This window comes from Miscanthus floridulus, chromosome 18 (genome assembly GCF_019320115.1).
Source record: "Miscanthus floridulus cultivar M001 chromosome 18, ASM1932011v1, whole genome shotgun sequence".
Classification (NCBI taxonomy): domain Eukaryota; kingdom Viridiplantae; phylum Streptophyta; class Magnoliopsida; order Poales; family Poaceae; genus Miscanthus; species Miscanthus floridulus.
In genome coordinates this window covers 97813396-97829717 of record NC_089597.1, presented here as the reverse complement: position 1 = coordinate 97829717, position 16322 = coordinate 97813396, and the positions used below count along the sequence as shown (strand labels likewise).

At 42.9% G+C, this 16322-nt stretch overlaps 2 protein-coding genes across 2 annotated transcripts; one reads left to right on the top strand and one right to left on the bottom strand.

Moving 5' to 3' along the window:
* Positions 1 to 3242: 3242 nt before the first annotated feature.
* LOC136520579 (uncharacterized) lies at positions 3243 to 7289 on the top strand. The gene is made up of 8 exons (XM_066514131.1): positions 3243 to 3428; positions 3509 to 3640; positions 4376 to 4584; positions 5126 to 5269; positions 5424 to 5638; positions 5712 to 5970; positions 6399 to 6552; positions 6662 to 7289. Exons 1-7 carry the CDS (start codon positions 3347 to 3349, stop codon positions 6525 to 6527), a joined length of 1170 nt encoding a protein of 389 aa, XP_066370228.1. The 5' UTR covers positions 3243 to 3346; the 3' UTR covers positions 6528 to 6552; positions 6662 to 7289.
* Positions 7290 to 7428: 139 nt separating this feature from the next.
* Positions 7429 to 11230, bottom strand: LOC136520580 (elongation factor 1-gamma 2-like). Its single transcript, XM_066514132.1, has 7 exons — positions 11074 to 11230; positions 9581 to 9730; positions 9448 to 9508; positions 9312 to 9364; positions 9136 to 9237; positions 8553 to 9051; positions 7429 to 7942 (listed from the first exon to the last, which is right to left on the bottom strand). The coding sequence occupies exons 1-7, from the start codon at positions 11080 to 11082 to the stop codon at positions 7563 to 7565; spliced, it is 1254 nt and encodes a 417-aa protein (XP_066370229.1). The 5' UTR covers positions 11083 to 11230; the 3' UTR covers positions 7429 to 7562.
* Between the last annotated feature and the right edge of the window lie 5092 nt (positions 11231 to 16322).

Below are 16322 nucleotides of genomic sequence, written 5' to 3'. Positions count from 1 at the left end.
GTAGTCACGTGGTGCCAGGGTCAGAAAGTAGAAGACCAGCCGAGCAGGCAGCTAGTCCCCGAGCGTAGCCTTGAGATGAGAACAAGCACACATTCACCGCAAGGTGAAGTGTGCCCACTTAATTTCCGAGCCTACTGAAAGATGAAGAATGAATCTTGTAGCAGGGTCAAAGAAAAAGAAGTCTAAAAGCTTGGCGACGTCGTCTGACATGCGTGTATCAAGACCCTAGACGTGCTGCCCAAGATCAGCACCCTGATCTGAACAGCATGGAGTAGCTTGATAGCACACCGATGCGACGTAGCAAGATCCGACCACCAAGAGCAATGTTCGAGTGTCGTGGAGTCCCCGACGTAGCTGGCGACGTCCGAGCACCGAAGAGTCCCCCGCGTAGCTAGCGATGTCGGAGCACCGAGGAGTCCCCGATGTAGGCGGTGATGTCCGAGCACCGAGGAGTCCCCGATGTAGCTGGCGATGTCCGAGCACCGAGGAGTCCTCGACGCCGCTAGTGATGTTCGAGCACCAAGGAGTCCCCGGCGTAGGCGATGGTGTCTGAGCACCGAGGAGTCCCCGGCGTAGGTGGCGATGTCCGAGCACCGAGGAGTCCCCGGCGTAGGCGGCGATGTCCGAGCACCGAGGAATCCTCGGCGTAGCTGGCGACGTCTGAGCAGCGAGGAGTTCCCAACGAAGCTGGCGAGGTCCGAGCACCGAGGAGTCCCCAGCGTAGCTGGCGATGTCCGAGCACCGGCGTAGCTAGCGATGTTCGAGCACCGAGGAGTCCCCGGCGTAGCTAACGATGTCCGGCGTAGCTAGCGACATCTATATGGTGAAGTGTGCCCACTTAGTCCTCGGGCACAAAGAATCCGAGCGCCGAGGAGTAACCAACGTATCTGGCGATGAAGCACGAGCGATGAACAGTCTGGTCAACTGATCGGCGACGAAGTGAGCATTGAGCAGAAGCGACCGGCGAACAGTCTGATCAACTGGTCGGTGATGAAGTCGATGATCCTAGCGGTCCGACCAGTTGATCGGTGGTGAAGTCCAAGCACCAGGTGATCGGATCACCTGGACGATGATCCTGCAATACAAATACGTAGAACAGGTAGTACATGATGTACAAATATATGAACTCCGGAGAAAAATCAGCAATGGCGATGAAATAGCGTAAGTAGCTCGGCGATTAGTTGGTGTGAAGATATATTTAATATAAACCGTCCGAACAGTTAGTGTGTAGCTGAGTCTTCAGCCATAGCTAGCCTGTTAACCATAACACGGAGCGTGGAGCTTGTGCATGTGTAGGAGGAACAGGCGTCGCTAAGGAGCCGCTGCTGACCACCCATAACGCAGAGGACAGACGCTCGTGCACGTGTAGGGGGGAGCTGGAGATAGGGCCGTCTCTGGAGGCGTCCGAGCATCAACAGGATTGTTCGGGGGTTCGAAAAATCGTTTGGAGAGCAAACATGGAGAAAACAGCTCGGAGAAACATCATGGCGATTAACAAAGATTGGAGAATATTTAGAAAAATATTAAAGCGTGACTTAGCTTTAGACAGAATGACTGGTCGGTGGCATATGACGCTATCTGGTCGGCGAGAGAATGGACGTCTTCAACCTGGTTGATGAATTTGCCCCTTAGGGCATCTTGGAAGGTGGCAGCGACGTTGGTAAACCCGAAAGGTAGGGCCGTAACCCCTGGAATTTTTCGAGCAGCCTCTAATAGATCTGGTCAATGGATGCGATCAGATTGTCATTGATGATCTGCCCCCTCTGGTAGCGAGGAAGTGGGGCAGCAAGTTGTTGATGAAGGCGACCTTGGAGGCGGTTCCGAGATCGGATCTGCAGTCGCGGGGGCTAATGTAGCCAGCGATGAATCGTCGTCGTGGACCGGCATGAATCTCCACGAGATTGATGACGAGAACACGCTGTTGATTTGAGGTCTATCTGGCTCGCCATGGATCAAGCGCACACCCCTACCTGGCGCACCAACTGTCGACAAAAGATGTTCGGCAGTCCATCGAGGGGTGTCCCACGATGGTAGATTTATTGTAGAGGTGAGCGACATCAGGAGCGAGATGGTAATACAAGCACCGCGACACAAGATTTAGACAGGTTCGGCTGTCAGTATGACGTAATACCTACATCCTATGTTCTGATGTATTGCACTAAGATGTATAGATCGTGTCCACTAAGGGATCCCTGCCTTCCCTTATATAGTCTAGAGGGGTAGGGTTATAAGGAAAGTATCATATTTGGCACTATACAATATCTTGCAGTGCACGTCGAGCAGCGCCGTGCATGCTTTGATCTTGTGGGCTGGGCCACCTCTGATGGTACGGCCCATATCTTGTCTTGTGGATACCGGGGCCCGTACCCCCACAGAAACATGGACAATTTATTCAATAAAAATCAATGACATTTCAATTGTCAAGGCCTGACATGAAATGATATTTCCTCTAAATTTGTTTATCCGCTATAGTTTGACATGAGATGGTCTTTCAACTTATACTTTAACTATTCATTTATTTTATACTAGAAATACTTTGCAACGAGACGTACAACTTATTGTATGATCCCCTGGATGATTGACGGCTCAGACATTTGTACAATGATCATATCATCCGTTTTAATACGTCTAGTCGTGGCTAGACATGCATTAATTGTGTAAAACATGGTCTCGGATTGAGCCCTTGTTTAGTTTCACCATAACTTCTAAAAAGTTGTTATAGTACCTGTCACATCGAATGTTTGCGGCCCGTGCTTGGAGCATTAAATGTAGACGAAAAGAAAAACTAATTGCACAGTTTGGTGGGAAATTACGAGACGAACGTTTTGAGCCTAATTAGTCCATGTTTGAACACTATTTACCAAATAAAAATGAACATGCTACAGTAACCTCAAAATCCAAATTCCTACGACTAAACATAGCCTGACTTCAGAATTGTGTTGCGAATGATGAGATGTGGTAGATGGACTGACCGATAAAAGAGTGAGGGGGAAATTTTCACCTTTTAAAATTATTATTTATTTATTACTATAGGTATAGATAGATTTAGATATATTGTTTATGATTATTATTATCATATTTATATTATAATAGCTAAAAACTATTCTCTCTATTTTAAATTATAAATTTTTTTAATTTTTTTTATTAATCTATTTTGCTACGTACGTAGTACGACTTGTAACGGGGAGCATCGATAAAACGTTGGACGGTTTGAATTTTATATGCTGCGGAACGCCGGAACCTGAAATACGCTTATCATTTGCTCACCGACCACTGCCGCGGCGAAGCCGACGCGATTTCATCCCCCGACGGTACCGGGGCTCCGCTGCCGCCTCTTCGCCTCTATATGGCGGCCCCTAGGCCTCGGATCCGCGCCGTACGTCTAGGCCCGCTGCTCCTCTTCCTCCTCGTCCCGCTCATCTACTCCGGTACGGACCTCTCCTTTCTCTCGTCCAATTCCCCTCACAATGAGGACGCCCCTCCCCCCTGACGATCCAATCCGCTCCAGTGTCCAGGCTGCACCCCTGGGCGCCGGAGAAGGGCGTGTGCTTGCCACCCCCAACCGCGCCGAAGCGGCCTGACCGTCTCGTGCTCGGTCCCGCCGCCGGACAGGGCCGCCCCGACCGCCTACAGTGCCAAGGTTAATCCTCTCGCTTCGGCAAGCTCAATTCATGCTGAATTTAGTGGTCGTTATGGAGGCTGCTTAGATCTTAGTTCGAGACATCTAGGGCTGTCTAGAAACGGAGGATTGCTTTGAAAATTGAGCAACTGTTACCAATGTCATTGTGGCAATGGAATGTTTTGTGTTGAGGTTACAAATTTCACATTGGGTAGTCCATGTCCAACTAATAAAGTGTCAAAAGTTAGCTCGGTTATTCATCATGCACTGGAATCGTTTTGCTATGCCATCACACGGTAATATTTTTCTTTTAGAGAAAAAAAAGATGGGATACGATTATATGCTCATTCTGCATTGTTGCTCTGCCACTGTAATATTAGATTTTGCTGAGCTGGATTTACAGCCTAACAAACTGGAAGCCTGTGTTTTTCTGTGACAAGCATGGGGCAAAATCAGGATAAGAATGTTGTTTTTTGCAAAAATCAGTTCATCAGGAGCAGTAAAATAATCTCTCTAATGCATTTGCTTTGAACAGCATGTTTCAGATAAATCTAGAATCTTGATGTAATGATGTTCCACTTAGATCTAAACAGTTGTTAATTTGCTTATAGTTGTCGATGATGTTCTGTAATCTTAACTTAATAATGGTAGATTGCATTCTGTCACTTTCTCAAATCGGTACCTCCTTGCTGTTGGCACAACATAACCTGGTGATTGAGTTCATATGACTGATGATGTTTCTGTCACTTTGCTCAGGACTTAGAGCTCTGAACAAGATTGGCCTATCAAGTGAAGAGAACTATTCTGGAGAACACATTTCTTTTGTTACTGTATTCACAACCTACAATTCTGTCTCAGCTGGAGATGGCAATGTTCCATCTGATTCTGTAACTGTTGGAAACCATTCTTATAGCAAAATAGAAAGGTCCATGGCCATTCTGAACACTTTCATCAGTTTCATAAAGGTACCTCTTCCTTTTCTCTAAGTTTGTGTGAATTTTGTTTACTGGTGGCAAGTTTAACAATAATATTTTGATGGCTCAAATAATTATCTCTCACTTGTGAGTGATAGATTGCAGGACACCCCATATATTTGAATTACAGTTGAATTTCTAGTTCCATCCCTATGTTTATGATAGCATATCCAGCATTTCAGCTAAGATGTTCCAAGTCTTGCATTATTGCATGTTGTGAGTGATTGCTATCAAACAGTCCTGTTTAAGAGTTACCAAAGAATTGGTACTTTCTCCCTATTGTTGAGATTGTTATCCTTTTTGTGTGGTAGGAAAACATGAAAGTAATGTAATGAATGTGAATACTAACATCACTATCATAACCCTTTCTAGAAATGACGTATGAGTTCATGATCTTGTTACCTATGCCCCATAGCAAATATCCCTTTTTCATCTTATTTGAAGCTTAAAATACACAGTGTGCTACATTATTCCCAACAACAATTGTGATGTGAGTTGTTTAACACCTGATCCTATCTGTAGAACCCTGCAGGTATCAATGCCAAGAAGCAACGTGATCATATTGACTGATCCTGGTTCAAAAATTTCAGTAAATCAAGGGAGTGCTACACTATTGCCTATTGAAGGAAACTATTCTCGAGGAAATTTGATGCTTCAAAGAATAAAGACATACATTGTAAGTCTATCGGCTTCATTTAGATCGTTAAATTTTCTGCATATGCTTTCTCAAAATTACTTCTAATGTGATCCATGTATTACTGCTATCATCATCTTTATGCATTATTTTCAACTGTAAGAATTATATTTATGTATCTTATCCTCATATTCAGGCATTTCTGGAGCAAAAACTTGTGGAATTTGATAGGGTGGAGGGGTGGAGTCATTTTGTTTTAACTGATTCCGATATAGCAGTGGTTGATGATCTTGGACATATATTCAAAAAATATCCCCAATGTCATCTGGCTCTTACTTTTCGTAATAACAAAGGGCAACCTTTGAACTCTGGGTTTGTTGCGGTAAGAGGAACCAGGGATGGCATCACTAAGTAAGTTGACAGCTATTGAATAGATCGTATTGTAGAAAGCTGGCAAACTTCAAATTAAACTCTCTTTTTTTAGAGCTGTGGAACTCTTGAAACAAGTCCTTGAAGCTTACAGCTTAAGATATATCAAGGCTTCCCGTATGCTTGGTGACCAATTAGCACTGGCGTGGGTTGTCAAGTCTCATCTACCATCGGCTTTTGGAAAATTTTCTAAGCATGAAGCATTTACTGGTGAAGTTAATGGAGCATCTGTTCTCTTCTTGCCTTGTGCTGTTTATAATTGGACCCCGCCTGAGGGTGCTGGACAGTTTCATGGTATACCCTTGGATGTTAAGGTATAACACTTTTCTTACTTGTAAGGAACTTAATTGGTCCAAGTTTTCCTCTTTTTCTTCATGGAAATAAATTTTGGCCTAACATTAGTAGAAAATAGTATTCTGCAGGCTCCTTACACATGAATACATGATGCTAATATAGATGTGAAAACTACGAATATTGGTACACTGTTTCTTTTTCTCGCATATATGGCATTTATAATTCAAATAAATTTCTTGGTACTATGATAATAGTGTGCATTGTGGATTCATGATGTTTTCTTTTGTTATAAGCTATATGCTCCGATCGATGACCATTTCGTCAGCATGCAAATATGGGTCATTCTTACAGGATTATACTAATCCAATAAATGTGCATGTCGTGTAACATTGTTGTATATGCTTTCTATTTACTGTGACATCCAGAATAATTCTTGTACCGTTTTCAGGTTGTCCATTTCAAAGGTTCAAGAAAGCGTTTGATGCTTGAGGCATGGAATTTCTACAACTCAACCTCTAAGCTGTCCGATATGCTATGCCTAATCTTGAGAAGTGGCCGGACAAAATATGACTTCTGAACTTTTGGTTAAAAACTGACACATGGTATCCTCCCTCACTCTCATCCTCGTTATCTTTACCAAACTAACCTGACTATTAGATTTTGCCCTTTGGTATTATGTGTTTTGTTAATAAGTTTATCTTTTCTTTACAGTTGATCATACTCAAAGCTGTTATGTGTTCCTCAACTTATAATACAAAAATTGCTGACCATGAGGCTGTCATCGCAAGAGTTCAAGAATTTGGATCAACATAAAATGGACAAGTATCATTCATTACGCAACAAGAATATGTTAAGCTACTTGCAGGGATGTGAGATTGGTGTGAAACTGTTTGATAGCTCATTAGAAGTTAGAACCCATACAAGAACCATACACAGGCTGACCACTTAGGAATTCACCTTTTGTTCTTTTGGTTTGCCCCTTCGTGTTGAATATGTAATGTGGTTCCACACCACTGTACACTATATCTATGTTGCAGTAAAGGCAATTTCGCCATGGGATGTTATTAGCATTGAGTAAAACTCGCGCTGTTTCAATATGTCACCGGCAAAATTTGTGCTATTTGCAGATGCTTTATGCCGTCGCTCATCGCACTTTCACCAGGTCCAGCACCGGAGATGTCCCAACTTATCGCAAACTATGTTGTGAACTCACATTCCTGGGAGGTTAAAACGAGAATAATACCATTTGCATCTGCTAAAACCTTTGCACAAATAGCACCAACTACCACTCGGATTAAAACTCTGCTAAAGGATATAGTCCTAGAAGGCTTTCCTAGATCAAAACTCTTCTGAAGGCATGATACAAGTCCTAGAAGGCTTTCCTAAATGGCTCTGCCGTCTTGTAAGTTCTTGCATGTCTTTAAAAAAAAACATAATCACAACATCTCAGACAAACAAAACCACAAGATAGACAAAAATTCTCAAACCAGCACAAACTTTAACCAGTTCATAGCAAGGTATACCAGATCAACATAGACACAAGTAAAAGGGCAAACTCCTCCATAAACATCCAATTCAAGGCCTAAACAGTTCTGACTCCAGGCAAGCACACTCACTTGAAGCATTTCGCGTCAAGCAAGGCCTCGCCCTCAAAGGGCTCCTGGTCCTCAATCATGGCATTGACGAGCTCCTTCTGGGCCTCATCAGAGATGTCCACCTTGGTCCACTCGTAGAGCTCCATGTCATAGACCTCATCCATTACAAACTTGGGAACCTCCTGGCCACGGAAAAGCCAAAGGCCCTTCAACTTGAAGGGTGGCTCAGAGCCTATCACAAGCATCTTACCAAAGGCGTACTTGCGGACCAGGTCCATCCGCTGCAGGAATCCACCAACCTTGTTCAGGGTCACAAAGGAGACGGTGTTCTCATCATTGTACTTGTAGTCACAGAACCACAGAGAGTAGCCCTCTGGGTCGTACATGTCCCAGAAACCTGAAACACAGACGGATTATTGGTCAAGACTCCACAAACGTAGAAAAGGAAATCCAAGCCATTCATGTAATTAATTTACTTTCAGTACTCCCTCCGTTTTTCTTTCCAGTATTTTGTTTCAATAGCACGAGGCTTTTGACAGGAAAATACCACAGTAGTACTCCATTTTTGTTATACAAAATTATAACCATAAGTACATATATTTTTTAATATGAATCTAATCGCATGATTTTGTCACAAACTATGTATTAATAAACTGTTGATCAAATGCTTGTCCTAGCAAAATGGAGGGAGTAGTAAATAGCTGTGGCAAATGGATGACATTAAAGCAGACATAACTACTATTAGCACTTTGTTAGTTCACGTCGACATAAACTCTTTGTGGCTATCTGTGATTGACTCAGCTTGCATAATCCTTCAGGTGTCTAAAAATATTATTCTTATAAGGCCAAAATCAAATTCTAGTCAGGAAGGTGACTCCCAAATTTGTTTTCCTGTAAGATTGATAGATTGCAAAGTACAGAATTCTAACACCAACTACTCGCAGTTAAAAATTGTTAGGGAAGAAGCAAACATATTGACCATATTATTGAAAGCATGGAGATGATACCTTTGATGGCAACCTCCCGGAAGTTGGTCTTTGTGTTTGAGTATAGCCTCTTCCAGTCATCAAGGACCATTTTGCTTGGTGGCAGCAAGTCAAGAGGATTCTTTGGCTTTGGCTTTGGTGCTTCCTCTTCTGCTGGTGCCTCAACCACCTTTGGCTTGGGTGCCTCCTTTGGGGCTTCTTTCTTGACAACCTTTGCCTTCGGCTCCTTAGGAGGAGCGGCCTTTTTCTGAACAGGAGGTACAGACTCTGCCTGCTTGACCTCACCAATGACCTTCTTGAAGTTAGGCTGGTTAACCATGGTCCAGAAATACCTCTCGACATGAGGAAAATCAGAAGTGAAGCTCTTGGTCAAGATCCGTGCAATTCCATGGTACAGGTTGCATGTCAATACAATGTCAGCTAGAGTAACAGAATGCCCAACAAGGTATGTGTTTGAGGCAAGGTGTGTGTTCAGAGCACCAAGAGATCTCTTCAATGAAGCAATAGCTGTTTCCTCAGTCTGCACACACACAAAAAAGGGTTAATACTATAGCTATTAAATGTTCAATAATACCAGAACCAAGTTTCCCAGCCCACAACTTACTGTGTGAGCATAAGGGATGTACCCAAGCCTTGGATACAAGTACCATGCAACACCAGGGTCAACTTCTGTTGCAGCAAAGTCCACCCATTGCTCAACGTGGGCCTGCAAGAACCATTGATGAGGTTCACAAGCAGTAAAACTCAGTTAACTATGTTAACACTCGATAAATCACTCACTTGTTCAATACGGGAAGACCCAAGAAGAGGGTTGTCGTCTTTCAAACGAGCAACTGAAAGGAAAACAGAGACATGGTCATCAGCGGCAAAAAGTAAAGAAAAAATTAAATTGAAAAGTGTGGGGTTCTATATATACCATAGCGTGCAATAGCATTACTCTCAAAAACAGGGCCATCAGGAGTCTCCAGAACAGGAACCTGAAGAGTAATTTTTAGTTCATGAACCACTATACATAACAATTCAAAGATAATGATTGGTGCATGGTGTACCTTCCCAAGGGGGTTCATCTTAAGAAACTCAGGGGTCTTGTTGGAGACACCCATCTCAAAATTCTTGGTCAACTCAACCTTGACCCCACTGTATTCTGCAGCAATAAGTGCCTTGAAGGCATTCTTGTTTCCAGCCCCAGTATGCAATACCTATGCAATAAAAAAATTAGACATATTGTATTACAAATTGAAACACCTCTCTGTTTGTGCATGGTAATTTAATAGTACACATGCAAGCAAGCAATGACATCTACACCATTGCCTAAGTGATAGAACCAGAACATAAACATAATCCGCAGAACACATGTATTTCACCATTTAGGAAAAAAATACACAAGCAAATGCAGCAACATGAAACATCCCAGACTGAGCATTCACAAATCACAATATGAAGTAGCAGATGACATGTCTGTTTCCCAACAAGGCACAAATGAACATTTTCACACAGATTCCAATAAGATGCTTTAATAACGCAAACAGTACCATTGTGTAGCCAAAACATTACTACAATTGAATTGCCTAAATTGCTAGCTTATAAAAACAAACTATAACATAGTCATGCTCGGCCTCCCAACTTCAATTCCTCATCTTCCTTTCAGAAACCAAAAGAGCATTGCCTCCATGTACAAACATTTTCTTCAACTTACAACTCAAGTACAACTTAGGATCAGAAGGTTAAAAACTTAAAAGCGCTTGAGATGATGGTTAAAATCACTTGAGATGATAGCACCTAAATGAATCCAATGGCTCAAATACACGAGGTAAATGCCATTGACCATAGAGCAATTCCCTTGTAAAAACTACATGGTCGCCAGGGTATCAAAGGTCAAAGGTCTTTTCCAGTGCCATTCTACTAGTGAGCCAGGAACTCTAAGTGACATCACATGCACTGTGATCAGATTACTAAGTTCAATCAAACTCAGTATGAACCGACGGGTGTGAACAGGGGATAACAACCAGAAAATTGGATATTTGGGACTCCAAAGATTGACTCTTTGATCTGACACTCGGGCGGATGACAAATGGGTCCATCTGTGTCTATGAATGTGGGTCCAGTGTCAAATCTGCAAACGACCAATGTTTTGAGTCCCATTTTTGCAATTGCCTCGATAAAAACAGAAGATTTATTTCCCAAAACCAAAGTTTTGGTGATGTCGAAATTGGAACGAACCAGCAGTCCAAAGTTACCCTACATATAGGCCTGCCCAAAGGAAAAGCTGAGGATCTAAACAACTAACACGTTCCAATCACATATACAGTTCCGACACCTATGAGGCTATAACTCACGAAAATCGCATCCAACAGAGACCACAGCTCAGCAGAGCGCATCACCAATCAGATCAAGTTAAACTACACGGAAGGAAGCACAAAACCCTATAAACCAAAGCGCCGAGCATACCAAAACTTCCTCAAGGACAGTCAGACATGCGCTGAGCTACACAGCTCTTCTGAAAGAGCGATAAAAAAAGAGAAAGGAAGGAGAAGGAACTCACGAGCGCCATGCCGACTGTTGCCGCTGGTTCACGTCCGACCGGAACCTCAGATCTGCTGGGCAGATCGCAGGAGCAGGTCGCGGGAGGAAGAGAGGGGTTTACGGAGGAAGAGGGCGGCGGACTTATATGATGGCGGCGCAGCGGAGGAGGGGACAGAGAGAAGGAAGGCGGAATCTAGGGTTGCGGCAGCGGGGTGTTCGGATGGCAAGCATTGGGCGGACTGGATTGATCGCAAGATGAGCCGGATGTGTGGCCGCGTGGGGCCTGGATTTTTTAAAAAGTACCCATTCAAATTAACTAATCTTTACCTACGTGACGGCTAAGTAAGGTCCTGTTTAATCTCCTGAGAAAAATAAGAATAGGGTGGAAAAACTGAGAATGGGATCAAATATTGTAGAAACAAACTATCTATCCAAAATCAACTATTTCGATATTTTCACTATACAAAAGCCATAATCCTGGTAAGAATGAGATCCATATACTTCTCATTTTTAATCTAAAAAAATAGATTCTATATTTGATATCTAGAATCCAGATTTTACATTTACTGTCTAGAATCGGGATTCTCATTGAGAAAAATAAGATTCAAACAGGCTCTAAAATTCCGATAGAGAAAAGATTTGACTTGGCGCAGTTAAAATTAACAACTAAATTTGTGCAAGAATTTAACATCAAACCTTTTCAATTTGGATCTGGCAGTAGCGCGTCTCCTGACCTTTTTTTTTTTGCAAGGGATACCGTCTTTGAGTCAAAATACACTTCAAAGTTCTACTACGTGGTTATAGAAAAAAAAACAAATTTCATAAAGCTTTATCACATGATTTTTGCTCGTTTTTCATTCGCTTTGTTTACAACTAATGTTACTCGTATTTCGCTGGATTCCTTCCGAGGTGATTACAAAAAGCGATAGTGTGTGTGTGTCTATATATATATATATATATATATATATATATATATATATATATATATATATATAAAGAAACGATAATGATACGCCCCATGCTCCGTTCTAAAATGTGTGTGTCGTCTGAGCACCGCCGTTGTAGCCCTCACCAGTCCTTTGCGTCGTCGCCACACCTCATGCATCATCGCGCCCGCCCCACCCTGCCCTCGCACGCCGTCCCCCAGCTCCGTGCGGCATCACCTTCTGCGCGCCGCCAAGATCCGCGCCACCGACATCTACACCACCAGGGAGCTCCACGCACCGCCGTCGAGCTCTCCATGCCGATAAGCCTCCATTCACCCAAGCAAAAGGAAATGTTACTATGAAAAACTTATGTTGCAGCATATGTTTCGAATGTTCCAGGTGTTTCGAGCGCACGTTGCAAGTGCTTTCAGACGCATGTTGCAGATGCTGTGTTGCAAGGGGATGTTGCTCTAAAAGCCTATGTTTCAACAGCTCCAAGTGTTTCGAGAGTATGTTGCAGGTGCTTTAGGCACATGTTGCAGGTGTTGTGTTTATGAATATTGTAACAACGATATTATACATGTTTCAACCACAATCTAGACATGTTTCAGTAGTACATCGCCGATATTGCAGTGGTGGGCCCTAGGGGCGTCCGTGCGGAAGCCAACATCCTCTACGCGCTGCCGCTGTCCCACCCGTCCTCTGCATCATCGCCATGCGCCAACCCCGCCCTCTGCATACCGTTGCCGCCGTCCCCTTCCCGTTCTCTGCGTCATCATTGCGTCCCATCTTGCCCTCTGCGCATCGTCGCCCAACTCCGTATGCCGCTGCCTTCTGCGCGCTGCAGAGGTCCGCGTCGTCGGGGAGCTCCGCTTTGCCGCTGAGATCCGCGTCTGGACTCCTGAAACACGCATGCTCCTATCCTCTGCGCACTGCTGCCCGTGCCCCACCCATCCTCTACGTCGTCGCCGGCCCCAAGGGAAAACAGAGCAGCCGCGGGGCGTCTAGACGCGGACGTCCGAGCGCATATCCATATAATCACATGACTACATACTGTATGTACTATGACTCCAATGAAAAAAAAAGGAAGAAAAAGAAAAGGAATCAGCTTAATACCGAGAAGGCATCAGGAATGAAGCCTGAAGCAGATATTCCGTATCGCCTGGCAGCAACAGCATCTCCTCGACCATCCGAAAGAACATGCAGTCCCGTTGGGCTTTCGGCCCATAAAGCCCATGGTCTTTGACTTTCGGTCCGTACATGGCCCAGCGTTTCTGAAGTCGAGTTTTTGCTACGCGCTTCGACAGACCGCACCGTTCGTCAGTGCGTGCGCCCCGCGAGCGCGAGGTGCCTGGCTATGGCGAACGGCGAAAGCCAACGGCAACACGCGACGCAAGTCGCGTGCTCGCGGCCATGGCGACGGCGTGTCCTCCGGCTCACAGAAGGCTGCCATGGGTGAATCCCCCTCCCCCATTCCCATCCTCCATCCGACCATCCCTCTTACAGCTGGCGATCGATGTTGCTCGCGTTGTGCGCGATCGAGATGTTCGACGAAATGCGATCGAAGTGTTTCTGGTGTCCTCACCTGCTTCCTGGGATCTAGGATGTAGGATGGGGATGTTCTTAGGTGGTTGTTACTTGTTAGTATGGATGCTTTGTTCTTATTCAGTATAAGCATTGGCTATACAAATCTGCAGGAGTTCCGTAACTAACCTACCCCCTACCCAAATGCTGCAGCGTGCAGCGTGGGGATGTTCTTAGGTGGTTGTTACAGAACAGATTTGCCCGTTGTGTTTTCTTGTACTAGCTTCTGCAGGCCACGGAGTTACAAATTTGTAGTGAGCTATGTTATTTTTAGCTCTGTTCCAGGTAAGCAGAGTAACTGCTAATTGATTCTATTGCAAAGCGTCACGTGTCCCTTTTAAGAAAATGAAGAAAAAAAGTGAAACCTATGGAACTCCTTCCTTTGCAAATGTTCAGAAAAATGTGAGACTGTTTGACAAAGTTGAGTCTCAGTGATATAGAGGAGTGTCAAGTATACTTTTTTTTCAGTGAGGTTAAGGGTCAATGTTCTTGGGAATTTGACTGGTACTGGTAAGTGGTTACTGTGGGTCGTTGCTGTTGAGATTTGAAGGGACAAATCTGGGACCAACCCAATACTATGAGAGTAAAATACAACTAACATACTCCTCCCCTCCTCCCTTTGTTCCCTTCAGGGAAGAAGGTCTTGACTTTTAGAATGAAACATGCATGCATGCATCACCCTCCCTGTAGCTCAGCAATTTCTGTGCCATTAAAGTCTTCCTTTTTTGCTAGTCCTGATTCTTTGTGTGGTGCTATGCTATGTTTGATGAAATTATGAAAATTCATTGTTCCGTAGCAAGATACATATGCATGAAATGGGCTTGCACATTTGAACTTTTTAATACCCATGTAATTCACATAGTCACTCATGGAGGGAAAAAACCCACAAAGGTTGAGATTTGCATCATGAAACTGAGTTTTTTTCTTGACACAAGTGAAAAGTAATAGGTTGATGGACCATATCCTTCTTTTCTGTTTGATGTATTTTATGGTAAAATAGTATCATGTTATTGCAGAAAGTTCATTTGTTATATGGGTTGTCAGCTATCTTTTTTTAATTTAGGAGCTTTTGCACAATTTTTGAGGTAATTTTCTTGCATGCGATTACAGTAAGAAAAACATCCACACCCTTTTTTCAGTCTAAACTAAATAGAATTAACTGATTATGAGATTGAGGTGGAAGGTGTAGTCTATTGGAGGCAGTTCTTTAGTTTTTTTTCATTTTAGTTGACTTCATTTGTCTAGACTCATCTCGTTCGTTTGGTTGGATGTTAACTTGTTGACTGGAAGGTTGTTGCTTAGCTCTATTGCTTGGCGCTGAAACTTGTAAGCTGGAATCCCCAGCATTGTTGTCGTGTCAGAGTCTGTACAAAACTTATATATTAACTTTCTATAAATGCTGAATTACCTATGAAAAAAGGGCAAAAATTTGGTTATGGTGAGAGGAAAGAATCAGCACATGAAGATAAATATAAAGACATATAAGAATGTAAAGGATGAATAAGAAAAATAAAATATTATATATAATTTAACTCCAACAAATGTTGCACAACAGATTTCTAAAAGGGCAAAGCAACTGATTGCAAATATGCTCATAGATAACAATGATACTATAAACACATAACGATGACGAAATAGAGAAGCATTTGATTCATCAACATATTTCAAAGAGAGAAGTACCAAATATTGCAGCCTACCTTCTTTGAGGTATCAATTCTTGGAGATTTTGTATCATTGCAGCCCTTTACAGAGAAAAGCTCATTCTTTGTCCATTTCATTGTAACAGTAACTATAATTGCTAAGTCCCATTGCCACAACCAAAAGAGCTACCTGATGAAGAATCCTTGGCTTTAGTGCAGAATGCACAAATTACTCATAGAGCTTGGAGCAACGCAAAGCAGATACCATGGAGTGGACGCTCTACTGGATGCGAATTTATTTTTTTTCCTGTCAGTTTCAGGATGCTATTTTAGTAATTTAGAATAAGTATCAATATTGCTGGTGGTGGTGCGACACTGGTAGAATAATTTGAGATTGTAGCCAGATACCAGTTGTCAGAATATCTGGACCAGTCAGGGTCACACATTCTAAGTAAGTTATTTCTTTCTAACAAAGATAGCTTGTGCACACTTGTACCTGTTAGTATTGAAGCAACAAGAAGAAATGCAGAGATGCACAATGCAGTAACATTGGAAAAGGGCCTGGGGACTCAACCTTTTTAACGTTTCTGTGTGTTCTGCCTCCCTTTCTTGATAGTTAACCCAAGAACAAAGAGAATATGTAGAAGGGAAAAAAAGATATGGCAATGATGGACATATTTTTCCTCTTTTGGAAACAGGAAAGGTCATATGATTCCCCATTCTCCAAATAAAGTTATTCATTTCAAAGCGTTCTATCAGAAATCGTACCTGTGATTGCTATGTTGCCAACTTGCCGCACAATCTAGAAGTTAGGTCCTTTATCTTTTCTTTTTTAGAAAAATGACTAATGTATTGTGAGAATATTACTGATAGTGCAGTAGAAGTATAAGACAGGGTCTTCCCTTCAAAGCCTTTGCTCATGCAATAATTTTTTCCACTATTATTATATTTCTTGTTAATAGATAGTTGCAGAGATATAAAGGCTTTTCATATCAAACAACATACATGGGTAGTTGGGTACACACCATGTATCTCAATTCATAAAAGGCAAGCCAGAAGTATGAAACTAGCCACCCATCCCTGAAATGCTTTGTTGCTGTTGTCAGTAATCAAGAAAT

Coding starts and splice junctions, on each gene's coding strand:
- LOC136520579 (XM_066514131.1), top strand. CDS start 3,347: ATGGCGGCCCCTAGGCCTCGGATCCGCGCCGTACGTCTAGGCCCGCTG. Junction 4,585..5,125: donor CTTTCATCAGTTTCATAAAG/GTACCTCTTCCT, acceptor AGAACCCTGCAG/GTATCAATGCCAAGAAGCAA. Junction 5,971..6,398: donor GTATACCCTTGGATGTTAAG/GTATAACACTTT, acceptor TACCGTTTTCAG/GTTGTCCATTTCAAAGGTTC.
- LOC136520580 (XM_066514132.1), bottom strand. Junction 9,238..9,311: donor GGTCTTCCCGTATTGAACAA/GTGAGTGATTTA, acceptor TGGTTCTTGCAG/GCCCACGTTGAGCAATGGGT. Junction 9,052..9,135: donor ACATCCCTTATGCTCACACA/GTAAGTTGTGGG, acceptor GTGTGTGTGCAG/ACTGAGGAAACAGCTATTGC.